At 39.7% G+C, this 24,324-nt stretch overlaps 1 protein-coding gene across 2 annotated transcripts; it reads right to left on the bottom strand.

Moving 5' to 3' along the window:
• Window positions 1-1,364: 1,364 nt before the first annotated feature.
• ampd3b (adenosine monophosphate deaminase 3b) lies at window positions 1,365-21,086 on the bottom strand. Of its 2 annotated transcripts, XM_085282972.1 has the most exons (16): window positions 20,857-21,086; window positions 15,883-15,954; window positions 11,108-11,330; window positions 10,819-10,981; window positions 10,247-10,412; window positions 8,603-8,822; window positions 8,356-8,485; window positions 7,981-8,175; window positions 7,600-7,731; window positions 6,179-6,342; window positions 5,904-6,030; window positions 4,912-5,075; window positions 4,709-4,829; window positions 3,620-3,793; window positions 3,279-3,389; window positions 1,365-2,138 (listed from the first exon to the last, which is right to left on the bottom strand). In XM_085282972.1, the coding sequence occupies exons 2-16, from the start codon at window positions 15,941-15,943 to the stop codon at window positions 1,962-1,964; spliced, it is 2,328 nt and encodes a 775-aa protein (XP_085139098.1). In that variant the 5' UTR covers window positions 15,944-15,954; window positions 20,857-21,086; the 3' UTR covers window positions 1,365-1,961. The 2 variants fall into 2 exon arrangements, with proteins under 2 accessions (XP_085139098.1, XP_085139099.1); XM_085282973.1 differs by lacking the exons at window positions 15,883-15,954; window positions 20,857-21,086 and adding an exon at window positions 14,678-15,078.
• Between the last annotated feature and the right edge of the window lie 3,238 nt (window positions 21,087-24,324).

Genomic DNA, 24,324 nt, shown 5'->3' with positions numbered 1-24,324 from the left:
CATGCCCTAAAACATAAACTGCTGTGTGGGATGTATATGATGTTGCAACCATGAGGTGGCAGCATTATCCTGCATCGCTTCTGAAAGGAGTCCAAGCATCAGTAAAGGATACTTTTTAACCTGAAAGTGAGTGAAAAGAAGTGTAATAAAACAGATGCGTTCTTATAGCATTATCATTAATAAAAAGATGCTCGCTATTTTGTACTTCATGGGTTTGTGTTCCGGTGGACTGGATGCCTGTTTTCATTTTTTTATATATATTTATATATTTTTTGTTGTGTTAAAAAGTAAAATTTCTGTACAGTCTCCCTTTAATCAAGCCAAGTAATTAGATGTTCAAAACAAAAAAACGACCCCCGTTTAACTGTTTCAAATCAACTCACTACAGTCTGTTTCACAAGTGTGAATAGTTGATGTCATAGCCACTGTCAGTGTGGGGCCTCTGATGAATGTAAAGGCAAAATTCAGAGTCTTCAGTTATTGAGTTTTAAATGGCTCACATTAGCATTGTTCTACAGGTCTGAACAATGGCTGTGTGGGAGGTTCATTTAGAAATAAGAGTAAAAACTACTTTTTCGTGTAGTTTAATGACTGTGCATTAAAAAAGAAAAAGGTTATTGAGAATTTAAAGTGATAACATTTGCAAATGGGCATATGGGGATCATTTTGACCTGTTATTTATTTTGCGTCTGACCTTCAGAGGCCAGAGCTGCTCTGACAGAAGCAATGTCTGCTATGTTGTAGTTAAGATACAAAACTTAAAAAGCTTGTCTTAGTGTCTTTGTATGAACTTTGCAAATGATTATTATCTAACATGTTGTCTTCAGGCTTGGGCACTGTTTCATGACTGAAAGTTATTGATTGACTTATCCTAATGACTAGTCCTTCCACTTGGTTTAGGCTCCAAATTAAAAAAAAAATTTTTAAAGTGAAAAATAAGATATATTGTTTTTGTTTTTTAACTTAACTTTGTGATAAGGTATTTTAACCTTTCAAGATTTAACGCCCTCAAAAGCCTTCAAAAGTTAAGCTGCTGAGAGACTGTCAGTTTTTTTAAAATGATTTATTTATTTTTTAAACATCAGCTAGCATTCTTATCAAATTAGTGTCAGATGTTTGGCTTCAAAAGAGATACAGAAATATTTGCTGACATCATGAGCCTTCTTTTGCAATTAGAAATTTGTATTCCTGATCACAACTTCCGCTATCATGATGATAAAACACTCACATGTGTGGAAGGTTTTGAAACCTCTCCCCTTGCATGTCGTGTGCAGACAGCAGACGATTGCTCAGTTTAAACAGCATCTGTTTCCTCTGTAACTTATTGGCAGGTTGGTTCAAAGAAAGTTCATGACAAACATCTCTGACATTTCTGTAGCCTTTATTTTAGGAATGGAAAACTATTTAAAAATGACATCACATATATAAAAAGAAAATTCTAAACAGTCACATGTTTGCGAGTGTAACGCAGGTCTTAAATACAGATTTCACTGTAACGGTTTACCTGGCCTTTCATTAACGTCTGTCAAAATTATGCTTGTGCCTGAAATCCATGCACACGGCATAGTCTGACCCCAAACGTATATTATCTTCAAGCAGAGAACATGCAGAACAAAAATCAATTGTTGCTTTCTAACTTTTAAACCATTTCCCCCTTCTTAATGTGTCAATCCAATAGCCACATCCACAGTAAACAACTTGCAAAATGAAAATAGACTGTTATTCTAATGAAACGATATACATGCTGACTGGAAGGTGTTACAATCACATTTTCATTTTGTGACACGAGGTCAAAACACCGCCACCTTTACCAACAAGCACCAAATATGTAGAAAACACTGCATTTTTTCCTAATAAGCATCAGGAACCTTTAGAGGGTGTTTAAAAGATTGTGCTGTCTAGCCTGTGCCCCTTTATCCCTGTGTGACATATCCAAGCACAGTTTGTGTTGGTGTGTTCGGTCACTGAGCTGAACTGTGGCCGAACTCGGTTTTCACTGCATCCACTAGAAAACTGAGCTCATTGCACAGAGTCTCGTAGCGATAGGCCATGCGGATTTGTGCTACATTTGTCCGCCTGATGTCATTGCCCTTCGGTCCATCCTGTAGGTAGTTGGGCCCAATGAAGTGTTTCTTCTCCTATAGGGAGCACGGTTAAAAAGATGTAGGTTGGAAAGTTGCAAATAGATATAATATTTCCAGAATTAACTCATTGTGGAGTTTGAATTTCATTAAAAAACAAAGAGATTGCACAGAATAAATATGCACTCAATGAAGTCAGGACTATTGGACTGTCAGACATTCTCTTATCTAGCTTTTCAGTGGTAATAGGATCGGTACTAATCTGAAGGACATATTTTAGGGTTCTTCTTGGATGTGCCGATTGACATTTTTGTGAGCAATAAAGTTTTCGAAAGAAATTACTGGAATATTGTAGAATTTTGGGAAATTAGTTAGCTTTCAGTAAGTCTGCACTGCTATTTAGTGCCTCAAAAAAGTATTTGACCCCTCATTTGGGTTACACAAAGAGAACCCAAATACAGCAAAAAAGCAGTTTTTAAATGATGATTCCATTTATTAACACAAAAACAAACCTATCTGACCCTATGTGAAAAAAGTAATTACCCCTAAACCTAATAACTGGTTGTTAACTACAGTCAGTCATTAGCAATAACTGGCAATGAGTCTTTCAAATCGCTGTGGGGAAATTTTTGTTCACTCTTCGTTGCTGATTTGCTTTAATTGAACATGAACAGCGTGTTTGAGGTCATGCCAAAGCAACTCAATTGGATTTAAGTGCAGACTTTGATTGAACCGCATTAAAACCTTTGTCTTAGTATTTTTGAGCAGTGCAGCTGATGGTGTGTTTGAGATCATCATCCTGCTGTTTAAACCCAAGTCAGTTTGAACTTCAGGGCATGAACTGATCTTTTATTAATAATGAAAAGTCATCCAGCTCCTGAAGAAGCAAAGCAGCACCAGACCACCACCTTTATATGTGACTGTTTGTATAAAGCATTTTTTTAATGAAATGCTGTTTGTTTTACACCAGAAGTAACAGGATTTCAAACTTCCAAAAAGTACTGCTTTTGTCTTTTTAAACAACCCTGGCAGCAGATCAACTTGAGTTCATGTTTAATACAAAAGTTTGGGACAAAAAAATAAAGAAGTTTTTAGTTTATCTATTATTTTATCCATTGTATCTGTTTCCAAACGCATCATTTTACAATAAGGACTTTTAAAGAGAGCATCCCCCAAGCACAAAAGGTCTGACCTTACCTCATGTGAGAGGCCGCTCTGCAGGACACTGTTCCTGGCAATCTCACACAAATCACAAGTGCTCAGCTTCCACAGCTGAGCTGCAATGGCATACTCCTCCATCAAGGCCTCCTGAAACGTTTCAAAAAAACTGATATTAACAAATGAAATGTTATGATTGGGCTGGCAGGTCTATTTGTACAGCACCCTTCAAGAAGAGAGAAATTTCTTGTATTTCTCTGTGCACCACATACTGACAGTGATTATTCAATTAGTCTCACAGATGTCACCAGACTGGAGCAAATTACTGTGATCAAAGTGACTGTGAAACGGTAAATAAAAAATTCTCCTGTGTTTCTGACCTTGGTGTAGTGGAACTGCATGGGGTCGTCGGTGGACAGGGACACACACAGGCCCTTGTGCAGAAACTCTCTCAGGGGGTTCTTGGAGTACTCCAGGAACAGGCTGTTGTTGCTCAGTGGAGACATGGCAATTGGGACCTGGGCCAGGTAGTATAGATACTGCAACACTGGGCTCTGGGGAGGAGACACAACATAGTAATGCGAATAGAACGATTTTGTTTTGTTATTTTCATTTTATTTGTGGGAAAACTAAATGAAATTACAAGCAGAACAAGTAGAAGTTCAAGGGAAACGTTTTGTAGATGGTGCAGACACGCAAGTCTTCCTAATTATAAGAAGTTATTCAAAACTAAGCGTTAAATCAATATTGACTTTTAGAAACCATATCTTATGTTATGGCACAACAAACCTTGGGCTATGGAGCCCAGAAGATGGCAGCACTCCCCTCTCTCTCTGTGACAGAGAAAAAGCTTTAAACATGCACTCTGGAAAGTGCTTGTATGGAGGATGTGTCCATGTAAACTGACATAACTGACTGGAGCAACATGTAGCCACATTCTTCGCACAGGCATTTGGAAGTTAAGGGCCGCAGCGCTAATCTTAGCAACATTTGTCATACTAATCTAATGTCGTCTGTGTGCAATAATGCAACGTGTTCCAAATTTGAGCAGTATTGAAAACATGATGCAATTATTAGAGAATGTGATTAACTGTTTTAAATCCTCCCTACATATTTATACATGCAGTGTTTAACCTCATCTGTTGGCTGTTTATTTTTCTCTTCACATTTAGTTGGATATTATATTACCGTACACAGCAGGAACTTCTCTGGTGTTTAGATATCAACTGGATGGTAAATGGTATTCTACCCAACACATCTTACTCAAACAAGCTGTTTTTGTTCTCCTATGAGCACATCGGAGAGGGACTAAAATGTGACAGCTAAAAACAAGCACTCGTGTGGATTAGCGTGTCACTGCTCGTTACTGATGGACCTGTTTGCAGAAAATATCATCTGCCAGCATCTTGTGCAATCAGCAAACACAAGATGCTGAGTATCAAACCTCAATATGATTTTAAGGTTTTAACCTTCTTAAGGTTGAGTCCATGGGAGATGTTGTCAGCTGTCAGGAAGGCGGAGACAAGATGAGTGATGGAACCCGCCTCTCCACAGTGGGGACGGAACAGGAAGGTGTTCAGTCCTCTTTGCCTGTAGAACGATCCATAGTTACTTTGTGCACTACTACATGGAAGCCATGTAGCATTAAATGAGACTAATGGGCAGGGCTTACTTGCGGAGGTTGTTGAGAACCATTATGTTGGCATACATGTAGAACAGATAATAGGTGTAGGGAGGATTGTCATCTGTGGTCCATGCCTCAGGCTTCGGGCTCTTGTAAGAGAACATGTGGTCGCTGTGTTTAGATTCGTCATCCACGCTGTCAAATCCCGTCACCTACAGGAAAACAGATTCATATCAGCACATTTGCAAACATAAAGTATATATTACACAACACTGAAATGAACGGACAGACGTGGATACATTTGTTTGTTTCCTTGCAGTTTATTGAAACAATGAATCATTTCATTCACCAAAACGAGCTCCAAAGTTTCTAAGAAAATGTCCTTTGGACTGAGGAGAAAGAACTGGAGCTTTTTGGCCACCCACATCAGCTCTTTGTTTAAAGGAAAAATGAACCCTTATAAGAGAAGAACACCAAGCCTACTGTGAAACATGTAAGGGGATACTTTTGTTTTGGGGCAGCTTTGTTTCATCTGACACAGGAAACATATAATCTGGGCAGAGCACAATGAAGTCTAGAGAGTACCAAGGCATGCTGGTGTGAAAAATACTGCCCAGTGTCAGAAAGCTCAGCCTCAGTCGCAGGTCATGTATAGCTGGGAATAAAACTTTGGACTATTCTTAAATGGCACTCCATGAGACAGGATCTTAATCCTATTAAGCATCTATGGAAACATCTGAAAGTGCAGTGTGGAGTCAGGATCCTTCAAACATGAGAGAGTGGGCTAAACTACCTGTTGTTTGGAAATGCAAACGGTGTTGCCACAAAGTATTATATTAAGGCCACCACCTTGTTTTTTGTCCTGTCATTTACATTTTGTTAAGTAGCATAAAATAATCATCTGATTCTTATGTAAGCTGATATAAGAATCAGATGATTATGTTTTTTTGTTTATTTAATTGTGGAAAGGTACCATAAAATTTTTCATGTCTGTATATGGTTGCTGTTGCACATTAGAACTTCTCCCTTTTGACACTTACATATTTTAAGAACACGTGGACTGCTTTGTGCTTTTGAGGGTTGATTGTAGCCTCAAAGAGGGGGCGGAACACATTCTCCAGTATCTTGGCAAAGCTTGGGATTAATTTCTTTGACTTGAAAATATCACTGCAAGACAAGATAAGCAAATTTAACCCATCTTCCTGCATGTGACACAAACATTTTACAGTTTGTTTGCTTATTGAAAACAGCTGACTGAGAAGTGTAATTATTCAGAACCCAATTATGCTGGATTTAGCCTTCAGTTGATGCTTACTAAATCCTGGGCACTTGGATCATCCATCTCATGTTGGGCGAGTGGACCTTATGCTGGATGAACCACGTCGCTAGGCTCTCCCACTCGCTTGCAGAGCGGCCGTAAATTGACAGACGGGGCTCAGCATGTTGGTATTTGCTCTCCTCCAGCTCCCCGGCCACTTCCTGAAACGGATAACAAACCACAGGAAGAAACAGGATGTTTCTTGATAAAGCAGAAGTGACTAGTTGTAACTGCCCAGTGGACGGATATGGCAACACTGTTTCCAAGTTTCAGCAAAGTGCTTTTTACTGCATATTCCAAAGCATCGCTTAGATGAGCAGCACTACCAGTGCGTGTGAGGCATATATATATATCTTATTCTAATTCATAATGAATATGACTCAAATCTTTGTACGTGTAGCAACATTTGATTGTATCAAAATGTCACAGTGACTCAGCATGCACAATACCAGGGCCTTAAAAAGTAAAAGCAGCTTTGTGGAATTTAGCCATTGTTCATTTGATTATTTATGTTTGGGCTTTTTCCACAGTGATGTCATAATGTCTAGAAAAAAATATGGGAACAAAACTGGGAACATCCTGAATGAAAAAATGATCCTCTATGAGTTAGCATCTTATAATTGAATCTCTGGGGATGGTGGCCCGTACTTCATTGCTTTAACTGTAGCCAGATTATATCCAGGTCAGTTTCCTCCTTTTCTGTGGGATCAGTTCAAGTTGCACTGATAAAAATGTCAAATGTAGTCAAACAACAGGCTACAGTTTCAAGTTTAAACATCAGTAAATGCACTGTTTCCCACACATAGGCTTTATTAGGTCACGCCTCATATTTGTTGGCTTGCTTTAGCATTTTGTATTTTTGTATATCTTTTGTCTGAATGGGGAAAAAAGGCCTTCATGCTTTCCATGGCCGCTGGCTCTACTAACTAGTTGTCCTCATTATTATTCAGTTGCTAACAGGATCTTGTAAAGCTCAATATGAGGCTGTAGCTCTCATTGGTAGTGCTTGTTCTGCACTGTAGATCAACTGGCACACTGAGACTGCAAACCAGGACTGTACATCTGTAGCGCTAAATGAATTTATACTTAATAGAGATTCACTTGAGAAGCAGCTGATAATGTCCTTCAGCTATCTGTCTCAAAGAGACTGACAGAAGAAAAGTATAAATGTCATTATTTAATTGTTGAATTGCATCTGTGCCTCCTATTTTGTCACCATCTGGATCTGTTTCAACATGAATAATGTAAAGTTGTTCCTTTTTTTGTTCTCCACCTTGGCTATTTACGCGTGTCAAACATGACAGGCCAAAACAAGAGCAAATAAATTCTGCATGTAGTTTGGTGCCTTTACATAATTTCAGTTTAACTACAGCTAAGCAGGCCTTCAAGTGGTGTTAGTGCTTTAACTCATACTATACCTTAATGAGACGTGCAAAGTATTCTCCTTTGATGTAGTTGTCCGCTTTCAGGTAAATCTCCCGCAGTTCGCTGGCCCCCACAGGGTTGTATTTTGAGTTGAACTTATCAAACCGATGAAAGGTTTGCCTTCCCTAGAAGGATAATCGATCGGTCAGACAGTGAGGCTCATGCAGCACAGTGGCGATCACAACATTTTCATTTCATTAAAGGGACTGCAGTAGAAATTAACAGGAACTGTTAAGCTGTTTGTAAAGATAAACAACCAAACGGTCATTTATAGTCACTGAGTTATTGCCTCAACTGTTTGCATCAAGGACAATTTCTATTTATACAAGGTAATGCTGACATAGGAACAAGTAGAAAGCTTTGAGTTCTCTTACAGCGTGCACGTCCAGAGAGTCTACAGTGAGGTCGTACGGGTCCATGTGGAGGCTGTCAAAGACCTCCTTGAGTGTGAGCTTCTTACTGCCTTTTTCCAAGACCACTCGATCTGCTTCAGTCTGGTATGTGGTCTGTATGAATCTCAGCAGATGCTTCTGGTTCATGCAAGCGGCCGCATGTATATGTGTGTCCACCTGTGTTTGACACAAGTCAGACAGTGGCACGGGGCTTACTGGACAACTCACAGCATCCCTATAAAGTGATATTTATTTATACTGAGAGCACTAAAGTTATGAATAGCTTCTGCTCTAAGTGCGTCAGCCCCTCTCCTCTGTCTGGGGCATCGCAGACTGAGCAGAAAGATTTCAGCCAACCTTTCTAACGTTGTAGAAGTCTCTGTGTGGGACTCTTTTCAGCTCTTTTAGCTCCGCCATTTCATTCAGCATTTCATGCAGGTAGAATTTGGAGCCCAGGAAGTTCAGCCGTCTGTGGCAGTAGGATTTTCTGCGAAGCAAAATAACGAAACAGTTACGAGTAAAATGTAATAAATGTCATTCGGTATCAGTCAAAAGGTTCGTAATGTCAATCTGTTAGAAATATTGACTAAGCTTTTGCACTCACGTTGGGCCGTCAGCTATCATTGCAAGTACATGGCTCAGGTCTATAGCAAAGGTCTCGAGGTCGGGGTAAGGAAGGCTGTAAGCTTGCTCTTGTTTCAGGGCCTCAGCACTCTCATAAACATGAATTATACCATCCTTTAGCTGCAGCTCATAGTTTAGGTCTTCAGGAATACCCTCCATGGAGTATGGGTCCTCCCCTTCACGAGGGTAAGGCCAGATGTCTGCAGATGATGACAGCAGCTCAATCAGAAGTTATTTCACATTTGCAAAAACAGTCACTCTCTGAAGTGTTGGTTGTAGAATAAAGATTCTTAGAGTGTATTTTTCCTTATTTTCTACCAAATACAAATATACTGTTAAATTAATAATTGCTCCTATTGAATACTGGCAATTTTAAATAAGGATGTCAGCCTCATCAAAGAGAGCAAATATCCTTAATGCCTTCATTTCAGGCTCAAAGCCCTGGCCACACACCTGTTATTTAGACCTTCTGTTTATGAGGGAGATCCGATCAGAAGAAAGACTGTGTGAGGGCAGGTAAAGGAGCTAAGATGGCTTGTTTCACACATTGAGATGTACCCAGGGGCTGAGATAAAGAAGTATTGTTTTGAAGTGTGCAAAATCATGCAAAGCTTCTCTGGTGAAGTGTAAGAATACAAAAACAGGAACTGGAAATGAGTCGAATAGACCTCTGACATTTGAATGAAATGATGGCTAGTAGATAATTCCAACAAGTCTTTCTCTTGACTCATTTGAGGTCAGTTTTTTCAGGCTCTGTGTCAGGCATCGCCCAATCAGGTTTGAGCTCTGATATTTCCATGCCTGTATAACCTTCCCAGTGTATTCAGGAAGGGTGAAATTATACAGTATCTTTTATTTATTTTTCACTTAAACCTAAACTTTGGCTTTTAATTATGACTGAGTTTTGTTTTGTTCTCTTTGTGTGTTTGTTTTACTTTTTATTTTGTACAGCAAGTAACAGCAAGTGATTGAACTTAACCTTAAATGTATCAAAATGAGCAAAAATTATAACAAATAGTAAGATAATTTAAGGCCGGTAAACTTTATTACACTGGAGTTATATTTAAGATTGTACATTTTCTTTATCTGTTGTCTGGATTATTCTCAGGTTCTGTTTCTGACGACATTATCTGTTGTCAGAAACAGGCTGACTGACCTTGGCTCACAGACACTTCACACCATCTCTGGCACACATACAGAGAGGTCTTAAATTAGATCTGCATAGAATAGGTGGCACACAGTAAGTTTTATCTTTATCTCCAATACACAACTAAACATCAAATCATTAGTGAGTTGTTTAAACTGGTCTGAGCACTTTTATTGAATATTGGAGTTGGCATCCTTCGTAAGTTTAATATTGTTTCTGCTCTCTGTGTGAATTGTTTGAGGTTAACGGTGAACTGAAACCTGAACCTTTAATATTAATGGCCTTGCTCCTTTTCCTCTCCATGTCGGAGTATTTCATTGGTTAAACAGCTGAGCTGGTTAAACATCTGCACTTGCGCATGTTGTACATAGCCTCTTGCTGTGTGTGAGCGAGTAGATGGAAAATTACAAAACGTGCACTTTTGCAGGAAGATTAAATTGGACATTTTTGACACCAAAAAGGAAAAGTTTAGTAAACCTGGCAGGACTTCATCCTCTTCTAGCCACCTCTCATTTTCAGCATTTCGCAGGAACAGGGCTGTGGTCCTTGGAAATCGGTGGTAGGCCAGCCTGGAGTACTTCTCTCGGATGAACAGGGCTTTGAGGAGACCCTTGGTTGCTTGCTCATAGTCCTCAACTGTGATCTGGAAACATCGTGAGGTTGTTAATTTTTGACTTTTGTTTGTGTTTAACGACGGTGTCTTAAAGGTTCAAGATGGCCTTTAAAGAATAATCTATTTAAACTATGGCACCGAGCTAAATGAAGGATCTCTCCTGTTGCCCTGTCAGCTTACAGCCATCAATGAAGTTTTAACAAGAAAAGAACAACTGTCATGTTTTTCTTTTTCTTGTGTGAAAATGTCATTTTATAAGTACAGAGTGGATCGACTTTTTAATTCTGGGTAAAAACATGTCTCTCATAGGCCAAACATGCATTTTACCACATCATTGGTCTGAATTTAAAAATCAGTTGTTTTTTATCGTATATTTCCTCACTAGGCTGTGGTCCATCTTTTATATTTCAACATATGGACTAGTCTCGTTGATTACCCCTGCACAGTAATCTCCACTGATGGTAACTCTCTGGAAGTCTGGGAAGGAGTCTGAAAGCAAAGATTCAGCAGTGGCGGGTGTTTGCGCTGGGGTAGGTGTCCAATCAGGAGGCATCTGCAAAGATACCGACTGTGACCGCTTCAACTTGAAACTCTTCTTCCTAGTTACACAGAGGGAAAAGAAGCAAGCACTATTTATGCTGAGTATTTTTTGATGGTTTTATTTGTTCTTTTTTGTCTATCCAGAAAGAGAGATATGTTCAGTTAAGCATGTTTCTAATCCATACCTCTTAACTGACTCCTGAGACTGCTGTTCAGCCATCTCCTTTTGCAGCTCCTTCTCTCTAGTCTCTTTCAGACCAATGGGACAGTCTTCTGGGACAGTGAACAGAGCCAGAGTATCCTTGCTGTCTTCCTCCTTCAGAGCAGAGGCGTACACCTTCTCTGCCATCAGACGAACCCTCTCATCCACCTCGTGTATTGACACTTTTGGGAAAAGGCGTGGTAAATCTGAAAAGTATTGAGAACATTTTTTTAGCAACTACCTGTATTTTTCTTACCGGTAAAAGTAGTGTTTAAAAATGTAATCTAATCATATTTCAGAATGCTTCTGTCATTCCAATACTGGTCATTATTAGTCGGAGTTATGTCATAATTATGTTTGAAATCTAAAATGGAACAAAATACTGACATGTTATAACTCGTCTCATAAACGGGTTTAAATATGGGAGTGCTTAAAGAAGAAATAACATTATCTTAGTAATGACAGTAAACATAAATACCAGAAACATAACCCGGAGTGAGGACGGTTGGTTGTGGGGCTGTTTTCCAGCTTCTCATTTCAACACACAGACCAGAGAACGTGTCTTGAGTGGTGTTGGAATTAAATAATTTGCAGTGCCTCAATAATGCTATGCTTTTTTATTAATAAGAGTTATAAAGTCATATAGTGTAGTATTGAGTGGACACAGTCCTGAAAAATAAAGGCATTAGATCATGTGTCCTTGGGGAGTAGAAAGCTGTAGACGCTCGCTCACACTTGCCTTGGAAAAAGTAGATAAGAGGTGACCATCTCTAGTGGAAAGTTATTGAGACACTGTTGTTTAGACTAGAATAAGAGAGCTTCTGTAATAAAACTGTTGTGTTATGCAGGACGCATCTCCCTTCTAGAAGTATTGTGAAAGAGAAATAAAGTGTTAAATGGTCTACTGAGCAGTGTTTTGTCTTCCATCGGATGCCTCCGAGGAATCAAAAGAACTCAGTGAAGTGTTGATCGTTGACAGTGGCTAACTCGTGTTTCAGTGCTTGCTGCCAGTGCAACAGGTAAGTTACAGTAAACAAACTTGTGTGTCCAAGTCTGGCCGCGTGTTCTGAGAGCACACCGCACTGAGGACGGTATGTGACAGCAGGAAAAGCAACAACACTGAAAGCTCCTGCTTACACAGTGCACCTCTGTCGGTGCATCGCCGCGTGTTAATTAGATGTGACTGAAGGGCTGTGATGATAAGCAAGATATTTTTCTGTAGGAAATATCATGTTGATGGAACTTGTGAAACCAGAGCTGCGTAAACGTTTGCAAAACAAAAATTACATAATGATTCGTGAGGTTGTGTTTATTTATTTTTATTATTTATGGTTGTCATCATCCTTACTGGTATATTGTGACACCATTAGTTTCGTGTTTATTTTGTAATAAGTAATATACAGTCAGCGGGCACTTCATTGGGTTGCACCTCGTTCCAGGTTGGAACAACTTTAACTCTTTGTGACACGCATTCAACAAACTGCTGGAAACATTCCTCAGAGATTCTGGTCCATATTGGCTTCATAGCATCGCACAGCTGCTGTAAATATGGAGGCTACCAATCTGTTCCACCACATCCCAAAGGTTCCCTGTCGGATTAAGGTCCGGGGACTGTGGAGGCCGTTTGAGTGCAATGTGGTCAAGAAATGAGTTTGAGATGATCTGAACTCATGCTGCACTATCCTGCTGCAAGCCACCATCAGAAGATGGTACATTGTAAACTTTACACTGTAATACAGGCATTTAAATGGTCAGCATTTAAACGCATTACTGTTTAAAATGTAGTGTTTCAGTAATGATAAGTTGTGCTACATCATTACTCCACCACCACTACTTTGACCCACTGATCCAAGGCAGGATAAATCGGTGCTTTGATGGTGTTTATGCTAAAAAACCGAGACAGACCAGGCAACATTTTTCCAGTCTTCTGTTGTCCACTTTTGATGACCATGTGTGAACTGTAGCCTCAGTTTCCTGTGGCACCTGGTGTGGTCTTATTTGCTGTTGGCTTCCTATCAGCCTGTAGCAGCCTGGCCATTCCCCTCTGATTTTGCCCAGAGAACTGCCGTTCAAACCATCCTCTGTAAACTCCACAGATATATGTGTGGGAAAATCCCAGAAGAAAAGCGGCTTCAAAAATACTCGCCTGTCTGGCACCAACAAACGTGCCACATTCAAACATGTGGAAAAGCACAGCTGTTGAAGTTTATATTATCATTGCCGCTGCAGTTTGCCCTGGGAAGTCAGTCTTTCCTTATTTTGACATTTACCATGTAATATTATCAGAAGGTTAGTTCAGGCTCATGCAAATATTGATTGGCTTATGTTACATTGTAACAGGTTTGCAAGGGTGTCAGACTTGATACAGGTCTGCTATTGAATGGTAGGCATCAGTAAAGTACATTCAAGAATCTTCAGACAGATATCCTGTATGTAGTTCACAGGATTTTTCCAGGCTTGTAAATGGAAAGGAAATATTTGACCCCGTTGTTAGAGCAGCAGTTATGAACATGCCATCATTTTGGTTCTCAAGGCTTTTTGGTGGGAAACAGTCAAGTTTATTTGTATTAATCTCATTCTTTCATACATGCATGGCATGCTATTTCTGAACTCAGGACCCCCTGATCTTGTATTTTCAGCAGATGAATGACAGAAGATTGGTTTTATATTTTTAATAGCTTCTCCCCCTTGTTTAATTCCCACAGTGTGACAGCTACTGTTGCTACCCAACATCCCATCATCAGTCGAGATGTTTGGATATTCTGATCACCGTGTCATCACTGTGGATATTAACGTTGCAGTCCATGGGGGTCACTGGGACACATCCAGAATATATCCGTGTGAGGATACTGGAATCAACAAGCACACGATAGCACATGCAGCTCCAGTGTATCAGATGCCAAACTTTTCAGCTGCACACTGCATCCCTACTGGTTTACACAACACTCTGTCTGAAACCTGTGAGTGATCTGGAATTCTTCACAGATGATACCGTTAACATTTGCCCTCACACTGACACGCTTGCTGCCTGTTCCTTGGCTAGCACATTTTGGGAGCTGCTGTTTCTGATGAGCCTTTCAGCACGTGTACTCTCTCCCTGCTGGAACAGCTCAACAGTCTCTTGGATGACCTTGATGTATTACACACCCCAGTTATAAAAACCTAACATTCACAAAGCCTCTGACTATGTTGGAAACGTCAATTAAACTGAAATTCTGAAATATTATGATAAAATTTCAATTTTGGAATGATTTTTAAGTTTTCAGTGTGTAACACAAAAATAAAATAAAATCAATAAAATGTGCCAGTATTTCATAATACTCACTTATAGTATATATAAATATCCACCTGTTTCCTCGGCTAAAGACTGCTGCACTTATAGCATCGCTCAGAAAGTCAAATCTAGCTGCTTCTGTGCCTCAGGCAGTAGCCACTGAATAAACATCTTTGAAACTCTTCTTTGAAATTACTCTTTGAATAGTTGTCATCACATTTCATAGTTTTTTTTAATAGAAACATAAAATCAGTAGGGGTAGCACTATCTGTCTCTTACCTTCTGTCGTGATTTGGGCCATGTTTGGCTCTTTCAGTCTCTGCCTGTTGAGTCAGGTATTTCAGCTTTCACGTATCTGGTTCTGTCTCTTGTGGACCCCTTACCTCTTAGCTTTGGCACTGCCACTTCTACAGGTATGGCACTCAGTGGCAGGACTTACAAAACATCTGAGTGCTGCTGACACAACACCTATGTAAACTGTCCTGAGTTCTGGTGACTGTATATTGCTCGTGTCTGTGATGCTTCTCTTCAGGGTTTTCTCTCTGACTGACTCTGTCGGGCTTTGCTCTGCTGTTTATTTGGTCCACTGCCTGTATGTATGATGCAGCTGCTAGTTGTTGTTGTTGTATTGAGTGTCCTTCTATCTCTATTTTAGGGTATTGAGTAACATGGGGTGCTAATCCAAGCTGGTATGTCACAACTGGCTGCTAACATGTGAGCTCTGATCTGTGATATGGGGCAGTAGGGCAAAAAGTAAGTACTGGCAGCTACAGTCACTGTGTTTACCATGTAAACACTAAAGTAAGGGGGAAAAGCCATCAAACCTAGCTGGCCCTGTAGGAAAAAGTAAAGGTCTCCTCTTGCTAAATTATTAATTAACTGTGAGTAACAGACTTCTTGGAAAACTGAGTTCATTTTCACGAGCCACACCCAGGCGTGACAACAGCCAGACCTGCTGAACCAATAAATCAATTATAGAGGTATGTTAGCAGGCTAGAGACCTCAAATTTAAAGAAAATGGCACCGCCGACCACGCCTCACCAGAGTTATGCAGCCAGACAATGATCCAAAACACACCAAGTAGTCCCTTTTACATACTATTAGAGATCATTCATAAAAGCATTTGTGTAGCAAAGAATCTGAAGAACACGAGTATGAACTTTACTGCAGTAAAAGGAAGCACATTGCTGGTGACAGTCCATCTTTGTATGCAAATTATTTAGTGGTTTGGTTAGTTGGAATCATCTGTTCACTGCCCTCACTTTTATCACACCTATAAGGAGCGCGCACTGTTCAAAAAAGCCACTCAAGGTTGCAGACAGCAGACAGTTTAACTTTAAGTGGTGTGTGAACAGATGCGTGATAAACCGTGTAATAGCTGCATTTGAATACGTGGGAGTGAGACGAATGCCTGTGTTTAGTGAGATCGCTGTTTGTTGTGCTTTTGTATATTATGTTTGTCCTGCATGGTTTTATTTACTCACCCTTTCCCATGCATGGTGTCGACTGTTGCTTCAAAAGGGCCATGTTGATTTTCTTACTCATTTTGAGTTGATCTAGAAGAAACAAAGCTTTAATAAATAACACTGCACACATATGTTGTTCAGTAAGGCAGCATTTACTCAAACTTGACATTGGTTAAAGGTGTCATTTAATGGCTCCTAGCAAAGCAGTACAGCCTTATCTCGCATCACAATCTCTTCTTCCTTACCTTTGTTTGCTTGAGTGACGGTCACACCCAAAGTCACACCCCGAGGACCATGATTTTACACAACTTTGACTTGACTGTTTGAGTTATCGTAGTTTTTGAAATGCTCGTGTATTGTGCTCAGATTTAACTTGGAATTTGTTGAAAGGAAGTCAGTGAACTGGAAAGTGGGGAGGTTTGCGTCAGGAAGGACAAAAAGTCTGTGACAAGTCAAACATGGAGATCATCAAGAATGAGATTTCCATACCGGAGCGTCTCTGGTACTGTTAGCGGACAGGGTGACGGTGCAGACTGTGCTGCTGTTGGCCAATGTGGCAACCCATAAAGGGAGGAGCCAAAAGAAGAAGTTGAAATGCATTACTTGTATTTGGAGTGTTCCCATTATGTTAAAAAGAGGAAAGTTTTAGGGATCATCAGACAATATTTAATCTCCCATTTTTGTTTAGCTTTGGTTTGGTTTTATATGAACAGTTAGTTTTGTTTATTACTTTGTTATTTTATGTTGCCATCATAAATTGAATGTAGCTGTTTACTTGACATATTTTAAGGGACTGGAACTCTAATTTGACTTTTGTAAAATGAAGTATTTTGTGTTTTGGGCAAAACGTTAGTTAAAAAAATAACAACAACAAAACGTCCCACTTAATTTGTTTTGCTTGCATTGAACAACTGTCATTTCAGTAAATTGCTGACAAAAACTGCTCTAACCAGTATGGCCATTGTTGGGACACCTTTGGGAGTGTCTTGTGCTGTGTGGAACCAAAATGAAGGAGGTGGATCCTTAATGCCTTTAGATTTGACTTGATAGAGTTCGTGGTTGCTTGATCAGATTGGAATCTGGGAAGTTTGGAGGCCAAATTAATGTCTTTGGCTGTTGTGTTTCACAAGCTTTGTTTTTTTATGTTTTCTTAGTTTAGGGTTTATAATCCTATGTATACATTACACAACATTACATTACACACAGCTTTGCGTGTCTCAAAGTTCTATACCAGCATGCAGTGTCAGTGTTGTCACAACATCCATGTGAAAAGTACTGTAGTCATTTTTTAGTATAGAATGCCATTTACATTCATTTTAAACATGAACAATAGAATTAAAAAATATCCACATAATGCATTAGCAGTTAAAGACTGAAAAGAGCTCATTTCAGAAACATTTCTTTCCTGGTATGTGCAGACAGTTGCTGAGCATCAGATGCGAGTGCTGATTCTATAACACATTTTAACTACTTAACTATGTGTTGAAGTGTAACTTTAAAAAAAAAATTTAATTTCTCTATCACCAGTTCACACTCGTTATGAGAACTCCTTTTATAATTTCAGATTAAAGGCTACAACATCGTAAACTCAACTATCTAGCAGTTTTCTATGAAGAAGTATTTGGTGCCAGAAGGTAAAAAAAAGAAGTCATTTGTAACAGGAAGTGACATCTTTTTTTTTTTTTTTTTTTTTCTTCTTTCTTCTTTTATTCTTCTTCTTTTTTTTCTTTTTTCTTTCTTTCTCCTTTAACCGCGCGTCCTTAGAGGAGTAATTTGCTTGCATAATGTTGCTCGGCTTTCTCTCTTACTTTCCTCTATCGCTGCCTGTCCCTTCGATTTCTACTTCTCATGAAGTGCCTGCATATTAACAATTAACAGTTACCTAGCAACAGGATATACTGTATTATGTCAAAAAGTGAGTGCAGGAGGCTATTCACAGCCAATAATGACATGCCAATAATGCATTTTTGGCCTCACTGGGCAGTAAATGTAAGACAGACAGCTGAATTGTTTAACTCAACCTAATTCCTGCTTTTGATCTAATGGAAGGCAGATGCATTGTGTTTGACACGTGCCTGTTACACAGACACACACACTGCACACTGTGAACCGCTGCGATCGCCTGTGTTACCGTGCATCGAGATCCTTTTGGAAGAACATCAGGTGCTAATTTCACGCCGCAGGTGGACAGCGCACACACCAGCATTCACGGTGCGGGCAGCGGAGCAAGACGATGTGGCAAAGACTGTGGCTTAATGAATGACGGCATATTTCATGATCCTGTGATTTGCAGACCTGAATAATAAATACTCCAAGTCAGCAGCAGTCAGTGTGGTCGCTGGCATGGTGTTTTTATGACTTCTAAATGTCCAGCTTTCCATTTGGCAGACGTTCATCACAGCAAATAGAGGAGCGAGTTTTTATTTTACTTGCAAATGTCAGTTTGATTTGATTTGGCCTGAAGTTCTTGCAATTCAAAATTAGATCAAAATACAGTCAAGATAAAGGAATGATAGAAAATTTTAAAAACAGAAGAAGGAAATCTAGCTAGGCTCAGATTATTTAACATGTTCAAAAAGTTTGAACATGTCAGATCTGTAGATCAGGTCTGTTCACTGGCTTGGATTGGTTGGCAGATAACTAAAAGGTCCTAAAGGTGGAAAATGGTACGATCCTAGCCAGTGTGATGTTGCCCATTGGTTTGAAGGGACTCATTCTGAAACCTTGAGATCAGAAATTTAGCGATCGTCTTATTTTTTTTAATTGTTTTTTCGTTTCGCCATTTAAATTAATGAAGACGAAAAAGGGAAGATCCAATTGTGACATATTTGTGACATTGTGACATGTCAGTCCAGATAGCAGAGGCCTTAAGCCTGCAGTGCTTTAGCCTCCCTTTTGACTTTGATAGAGTCTTAAATTGATTACATATACAAAGTGTTAAAGAAGACCTTAACACAAGTGTTTACTGAGGACATAAATGAGGCAAAAAGAAGGGTCAAATAAATGTAATCCCAAACCATTCCTGTCATAACATATTTGAATGTCGGGTGTTTTCTTAGTAGTCCCTTCACTGTAAGACTTACATGTAATATCACAGTCTAAGTAACGTGGTACTCACAACAAGGTGGCACACTTCTAATATTTTGCCATATCACTGACATTTAATGTGTACACTAATTCACATACTTCAAGATCTGCACTTTTTACTGTTTCAGGCTAGACAGTCACCTTCTCACGTGCCAGCAGTGGCTTTCTTGCACTGCGTGTTGAAGTTTTCAAGTGATCACTGAAACCTGACTTGAAATATTTAGTTCCTTTTTTTTTTTTTTTTTTTTTTTTATTGTCTATTAGATGTCACAGGAAGTGACATCTAATAGACCAGGCTCAGATATTCACAATGCCAACATGACTGAATCCTGTCAGCTGCCATCAGGTGTTATCTCAGTGTTGTAGCGGATTATACTTAAGGAGGTAGTCGTTTTTAGCTGTCTAGAAGAATTTGTCTAAAAAAATACAAAAATAATTGAATCATTAACAAATTACCTGATTGAAAGAACATGAATGAATAAAATCTGTCTGATATTCCAGATCTCACATAAAAGCTCAAGTTGTCACAAGCTAAAAGTAGCAATCATGTGGCTTCACAGTGGCTGCTCTCTGCCCAGCCTGGAGGTCATTGCAAACTCTCAGTACCTCAGCAGAGCTGGCAATATCATCAAGGACCACTCTCACCCCAGCAATCAACTGTTTGAACTATTACCGTCAGGCCGACGGTACAGGTCACATAAAACCAGGACAAACAGATTCAGGGATAGCTTCTTTCCCAGAGCTATCACCGTAGTAAATAAGCACAAAAACAATTGAACCTATTCCATACTGTCACTGTCATTATATTATGCTGCTATCCTGTATATATTGTACATACTATTGTTTGAGTACTTACGATTGTTTTTTTGTTCTTTTTATATTTTACATTATATTTATTATTGAAACTTACACCAAGGGAGTGGCACTCCAATTTCGTTGTACTCTGTACAATGACAATAAAGGCTATTCTATTCTATTCTATTCTATTCTATTCTATTCTATTCTATTCTATTCTATTCTATTATGTTGCTTTGTTGGTGTAAATAGCCCAGAGAAAACAACAGCAAACCAGTGCAAAAACTCCAAAGGCATGTGCAAACTAAGCATTTCAAAGGAGATTCTGACAACTTGGTACTTGTGGGAAACTTGTCGTTGCCACAGTGTCTTCTTTGATGTGCATGAACTGTTCAAGCACGCACCATGTGCCATGCATAAACTCATCAGTGTCATTTGACTAGATCTGTATCACGGGTTCGTGTCTTTCTAGGGTGTAACGCAGTCTTGTATTTATTCCTCTACAACAGAGGAAACAGAATGAATACCACCCAGTCCTATTTTTAAGGCAATTAGTCGGCATCTAGTTTTGTTTGGGATTTTTCCTTTTTTTTTTTTTTTTGTATTAGTTAACTAAGACACATGTTGGTACCTGTTGGGAAATGTGCGGCTGCCGTACTTGATCAGGTTTGTTTTGGACTGTGTTGTAAAGAGAGCAAGAATACATCCACAGACATGCTGTGAATTCAACATTAGGAGCAAAGTTTCAGAATAAAAGGAAAAAGAAACATTTTGATGTCAGGCAGCAGTGTTAACCACAGCTAACTGTTGCCTTAAAAAAGTTTGACTGTGCCTTAAGATTGCAGTTTAAGATATATCATTTATTTTGTTTTAATACCTACAGATGCTCACTCCTTTGGAAGCCAAAAAAGCAAAAAGAAAAAGAAATAGAAATATGCACCTTCATATTAAGATCTTTAATCTATATGCAAACTATATCTAGGTATGTCTGCCAGAGCTCACCATGCAAAGGAGGTAAGTGCTAAAAGCAATGCTGGTGTGTTGATAATGACATAAAGTTAATATAAACAATGGAAACACAAAGAATCATTATGACTGCCGTGTACTTACTGTTGGCAGGGCTTTGCACAAAGCTAAAACGTCCTGGGACTGTAGAGAGCGTTGTCAGGTGTCAGCAGACTGAAGCCTTGTCAGTGCAGGTTCCAGCAGACACCGGGCTGGTTTGGGCTGTCACTGCCGGGTTGAAGTATGAAGGAGGTACAAAGTTGGTGTAGCAAACAAGGAAGTAATCTGCATCAGTGTTGTTTGGCAGTAGAGGAAGTGCAGGAGGAAGCGTTTGTATGAACAAGCAGTTCTGTGTCACTTTTTTTAAAAGCCTTGAGACTTCATAAGCCCCACCCCTCTTTGTCAACTTAAGTTGTATGTGTAATTCACTGGGCTGGCGACAAGTCACCGTCTCCTTTTAGGGTATTTGATTAGAGAAAGTGTGTGTGTGTGTGTGTGTGTGTGTGTGTGTGTGTGTGTGTGTGTGTGTGTGTGTGTGCAAATATAAACAAACATGGGGAAGTGACTTTTTTCTATAAAAGGATTGCTTTCTCCACCACTTTGAAAAGAGAAGTAAATTTTGACAACGTTTTTTTTTATTTTTTTTTATTTCAGGTTCCTGTGACCAAGGTCAAGATGTTTGATCCTGACCTGGTCAACAGAGCACTGATATAGAAATGGTGGTCGTGGTGGTGGTGGTGTGTGTGTGTGTGTGTGTAGCATACCACTGCTACACACGTCTGAAATACTAGTAAACTGGTCCTGAGTATGCTCAGCATAAGGTAATGCTACTGTAATGCTTGCAACACCACCATCTGGACAGCGACGGAAAGTTCATTCTCCTCGGTTGGCTAGATACTTTTTTTTAAAGCCCTATACTCCTTTGTGTATTCATGATACTTCTTCTTTATGGTCCAATGCTGCTGTAGCATACAGTGCCACAGCAGCTGCGCATTCAGCAGGTGGACAGGTCAAACTGGTCAAACTTCAAATTTAGGGTGACTCTAAATTTATAAAATGTTGATATTACTTTAACATTGGTGCACTGCAGTTTGTTATTTTTTATTAGCAGTGTTGAGCAACTTACTTTGCTAAAGTAATTAGCCCTTTCACGCATAGTGGTCACTACAGTGGACAGCTGTGCTGTTTTCTTGTATTGGTGTCAGTGCTGATGGTATACTTGCACATAAACAACTACAATGGACACCGATGTGTCACTCCATACCCTGCCGCCCACTGGTGGTTTAATGTGCCTATAGATGTATGACGTGTTCCATTGCAATTATTGTTATTTAACCCTGTCATGAATAAATTATGACAACCTCAATCAGGATTTTTTTCTTAAGTATTTTTATTCATCTTTTCATGCCTAAAGATGAATAAAAATACTTAAGAAAAAAATCCTGATTGAGGTTGTCATAATTTATTCATGACAACCTCAATCAGGATTGAGGATTTTGCCACTTCAAACAATAATTTCTGTCCACTATAAGATAAATGAAACATTATAAGCCTGATACCTGCAGACCTGAAAGCAGGAGGTGTATCACTTTCGAGCGCTCTCTTTAGAAAACGCTGTTTTTACAGTTTCTTCCTGCAGTAAACATAAAGATAGTATTCAGGAAAAACATTATGTACATTTTTAGCATAACTGGTTTTACGTAGCTTATCAACACAATTTAAAAACTGGTATAAAGTTTGAAGTCCGAACTTTTAACACAAAAGTGGAGACTCGGGGTTGTCTTGTGTTGACATAGCATCATGTTGCCCATCTGTTAATAGCTTGTAGACCCACCTTTAGCACAAATAAGCTGAAGTAATCATTTTCTGTATGACATATCAGTCTCTCAGATTGTTGTGGAGAAAACTTGGCTCACTCATCTTTTCAGCGTTGCTTCACTTCATTCACATTTGCAGACATGCGTTCATGCACTTAAGGTCCCAGTCCAGTTTATTATCTATGTGTTCTCCAAGGTATTTATGATCAATTTTTCGGTCTTTGTCACGTTGAGCTGCAGATGATTCTGCTCACACCATGTGACAAATGGGTCAACCACAGCCCGGTACTCTGACTCATCACCCTCACTGATGCATCCAACCACTGCAGAGTAATAAGAAAACTTCTGAAGATGGCAGGTCTCTGTGTAGTGGCTGCAGTCTGTGGTGTAGAGCAGCAGTCCCCAACCCCCGGGCCTCGGACCGGTACCGGTCCGTGAGTCGTTTGGTACCGGGCCGCGAGAGTTGAGGCTCAGGTGTGAAATGTATGGTTTTCAGGGGTTTTATCGGTTTTCAGTGTTATTTTGTTATCGTTTTTATCGTTTACTCGGTTTTCCTGGGTCTTTTCACGTGTGTTATGAATAAATCATCTTTTTTTTCGGTACCGGTACTAGTTTTATTTTGTTGTATTTATCCGCGACACCTTAAAGGCCGGTCCGTGAAAATACTGTCGGGCATAAACCGGTCCGTGGCGCAAAAAAGGTTGGGGACCGCTGGTGTAGAGGCTGAAGAGGAAAGGAGAGGACGGTACCTTGTGGTGGCCTCGTGTTGCTGATCATCTTGTCAGACACACACAGTGTTGAAGACACATATTGTGGTCTTCGTGTCAGGTAATCAATAATCCAGGTCACAAGAGAGGTATCCACTTGCATTCCTGTCAGCTTATGACCCAGGAGGGTTCGCCTGATGGTATTGTATGCACTAGAAAAGTCGAGTGTCCTGATGCATGCTCTATCTTCCAGATAAGGAAATCCCCCAAAATGTATTCTGTTCATCTGGATGTAGCATTTTCAGTGGGAAAAACAGTACATGTGCATAATGACTCAAACTAGCATAAATGCAGAGTCCTGGCCTGACGAGATGTCATAACACAGAAGAGCTAACTCATCAGGCCAGGACTCCGCAGTCTGTCTACACCTACAGGCCAGGGCCACTCATTCAGTGATGAGGATGTATATACCCTGGACAGGGAGGAATGCTGGTTTGAGCAGAGAGTCAAGGAGGCCATTTATGTGAAAAGGGAAAGACATCTTTCACCATCTTACAATGCTCTGACTGCAGCCATTCCCCAACTCTGTAAGTAGTACTCGTGAAAATGTGCATATCAATGATCAAAGAACTGACCTCACAGCCCAATGTTCCTTCAGTGGGCTGGTTTCAGTCATCGTGCAAAGGTAGTGTTTATAAGATTGGGCAAAACCTGCAGTCAGCTGAGACTGAGGAAGTCACTTGGATGAGTAACGTTTTAACGTATTAACATGTACCTCAATGCTCCACAGCAAACTGACGGCATGTCTGTGTTTTTATTGAGGCACTCAAACTTGCTGTTGATCAGTTAATTTGGTGCACTTGATTAACAGCACCTGGTTGTTACCTAAGCTTTGAATTCCTATGGCAGCAGCTTAGTTTTGCATACACAGCTTCTGCAATTTGGCTTTTACTGTATGTCCTGATATGTAAATCCTTAGAAATGAAAGGGTGTACTTTGACCATTTTCAAGATACTGCACATGCAATATGTTGATGAACCACTCCAACA

The sequence above is a fragment of the Mchenga conophoros genome, linkage group LG7 (genome assembly GCF_057382185.1).
Source record: "Mchenga conophoros isolate Kocher_MC1m ecotype Shallow Benthic linkage group LG7, M_conophoros_male_GT1.1, whole genome shotgun sequence".
Taxonomy (NCBI): Eukaryota; Metazoa; Chordata; class Actinopteri; order Cichliformes; family Cichlidae; genus Mchenga; species Mchenga conophoros.
This window is presented reverse-complemented; position numbering and strand designations above follow the sequence as displayed.